Source organism: Passer montanus, unplaced genomic scaffold, assembly GCF_014805655.1.
Source record: "Passer montanus isolate IOZ18808 unplaced genomic scaffold, ASM1480565v1 scaffold306, whole genome shotgun sequence".
Lineage (NCBI taxonomy): Eukaryota > Metazoa > Chordata > Aves > Passeriformes > Passeridae > Passer > Passer montanus.
Window position 1 is genome coordinate 20,931 of NW_024367775.1, and position 2,885 is coordinate 23,815.

General features: G+C 57.8%; 1 protein-coding gene across 1 annotated transcript in view; it reads left to right on the forward strand.

Moving 5' to 3' along the window:
• CPSF1 (cleavage and polyadenylation specific factor 1) overlaps positions 1–2,885 on the forward strand; it is a gene marked incomplete at its 5' end in the record, with an annotated part of 72,496 nt that overhangs the window by 19,630 nt on the left and 49,981 nt on the right. Inside the window, 1 exon segment of the mRNA XM_039714732.1 lies at positions 321–426. Within this exon segment, the coding sequence (XP_039570666.1) occupies positions 321–426 (106 nt within the window).

A 2,885-nucleotide genomic window follows, 5' to 3' on the forward strand; every position in this document is an offset into this window, starting at 1 on the left:
GACACAGTGACAATGCCAGGTGTCCTGCAGGGGGGTGGCACAGTGACACAGGGGTGGCACAGTGACAGAGTGACAGTGCCAGGTGTGTCCTGCAGGGGGGTGGCACAGTGACACAGGGGTGGCACAGTGACACAGTGACAGTGCCAGGTGTCCTGCAGGGGGGTGACACAGTGACACAGTGACAATGCCAGGTGTGTCCTGCCCCTGCAGGGGGGTGGCACAGTGACACAGTGACACAGTGACACAGTGACACAGTGACAATGCCAGGTGTCCTGCAGGGGGGTGGCACAGTGACACAGGTGACACAGTGACAATGCCAGGTGTCCTGCAGGGGGGAAGCCGCAGGCGCAGGACGAGGTGGACGAGATCGAGGTGTACGGCAGCGAGGCGGCCTCGGGGACACAGCTGGCCACCTACTCCTTCGAGGTACTGTCACCTGTGTGTCACCTGTGTGTCACCTGTGTCACCTCCCTGTCACCTGTGTGTCACCTGTGTGTCACCTGTGTCACCTGTCACTGTCACCTGTGTGTCACCTCCCTGTCACCTGTCTGTGAGGCACCACCTACTCCTTCGAGGTACTGTCACCTCCCTGTCACTGTCACCTGTGTCACCTGTGTCACCTGTCACTGTCACCTCCCTGTCACCTGTCTGTCACCTGTCTGTAAGACACAGCTGGCCACATACTCCTTCGAGGAACTGTCACTGTGTGTCACCTGTCACCTCCTGTCACCTGTCTGTCACCTGTCTGTAAGACACAGCTGGCCACATACTCCTTCGAGGAACTGTCACTGTGTGTCACCTGTCACCTCCTGTCACCTGTCTGTCACCTGTCTGTAAGACACAGCTGGCCACATACTCCTTCGAGGAACTGTCACTGTGTGTCACCTGTCACCTCCTGTCACCTGTCTGTCACCTGTCTGTAAGACACAGCTGGCCACATACTCCTTCGAGGAACTGTCACTGTGTGTCACCTGTCACCTCCTGTCACCTGTCTGTCACCTGTGTGTCACCTGTGTCACCTGTCACTGTCACCTCCCTGTCACCTGTCTGTGAGGCACAGCTGGCCACCTACTCCTTCAAGGTAATGTCACCTCCCTGTCACGTGTCTGTCACCTCCCTGTCACCTGTCTGTCACCTGTCTGTGAGACACAGCTGGCCACATACTCCTTCGAGGTACTGTCACTGTGTGTCACCTGTCACCTCCTGTCACCTGTCTGTCACCTGTGTGTCACCTGTCTGTGAGACACAGCTGGCCACATACTCCTTCGAGGTACTGTCACTGTGTGTCACCTCTCTGTCACCTCCCTGTGACCCCAACCTGGCCACCTACTCCTTTGAGGTAGTGTCACCTGTGTCACCACCCTGTCACCTCCCTGTCACCCCTGTCCCCTCCCTGTGAGCCCAGCCTGGCCACATACTCCTTAATGGTACGGTCACTGTCACCTGTCTGTCACCTGTATCACCCCCCTGTCACCTCTGTCACCTGTGTCACCTCCCTGTGACCCCTAGCCGGCCACCTGTGAGGTATTGTCATTGTCACCTCCCTGTCACCTGTGTGTCACTTCCTCGTCACCTCCCTGTCACCTCTCTGTGAGCCCCAGCTGGCCACCTGCTCCTTCATGGTCGTGTCACTGTCACCTCTGTCACCTCCCTGTCCCATCCCTGTGACCCCAGCCTGGCCACCTACTCCTTGGATGTATTGGCACTGTCACCTGTCACCTCTGTCACCTCTGTGTCCCCTCCCTGTGACCCCAACCTGGCCACCTACTCCTTGGAGGTACTGGCACTGTCACCTGTCACCTGTCACTGTCACCTCCCTGTGACCCCAACCTGGCCACATACTCCTTAGAGGTACTGGCACTGTCACCTGTCACCTGTGTCATCTCCCTGTGACCCCCAGCTGGCCACCTGTGAGGTATTGTCATTGTCACCTCCCTGTAATCTATGTCGCCTCCCTGTCACCTCCCTGTCAGCCCCAGCTGGCCACCTGCTCCTTCAAGGTACTGTCACCTGTCACCTCCCTGTCACCTCTGTCACCTCTGTCACCTCTCTGTGAGCCCCAGCTGGCCACCTGCTCCTTCAACGTACTGTCACTGTCACCTCCCTGTCATCTGTGTGTCACCTCCCTGTCACACACAGCTGACCACCTACTTCTTCAAGATACTGTTATTGTCACCTGTCTGTCCCCTGTCTGTCACCTGTGTCACCTGTGTTGCCGCCCTGTCACCCCTGTCCCCTCCCTGTGAGCCCAGCCTGGCCACCTGCTCCTTCGTGGTACTGTCACTGTCACCTGTCACCTGTATCACGCCCCTGTCACCTGCGTCACCTGTGTCACCTCCCTGTGACCCCTAGCCGGCCACCTGTGAGGTATTGTCATTGTCACCTCCCTGTCACCTGTGTGTCACTTCCTCGTCACCTCCCTGTCACCTCTCTGTGAGCCCCAGCTGGCCACATACTCCTTCGAGGTACTGTCACTGTCACCTCCCTGTCATCTGTGTGTCACCTCCCTGTCACACACAGCTGACCACCTACTTCTTCAAGATACTGTTATTGTCACCTGTCTGTCACCTGTCTGTCCCCTGTCTGTCACCTGTGTCACCTGTGTCACCTCCTCGTCACCTCTCTGTCCCCTCCCTGTGAGCCCCAGCTGGCCACCTGCTCCTTCATGGTACTGTCACTGTCACCTGTCTGTCGCCTGTGTCACCTCCCTGTGACCCCTAGCCGGCCACCTGTGAAGTATTGTCATTGTCACCTCCCTGGCATCTGTGTCACCTCCTCGTCACCTCCCTGTCACCTGTCTGTGAGGCACAGCTGGCCACCTACTCCTTCGAGGTACTGTCACTGTCACCTGTGTCACCTGTGTGTCACCTGTGTGTCACCTGTGT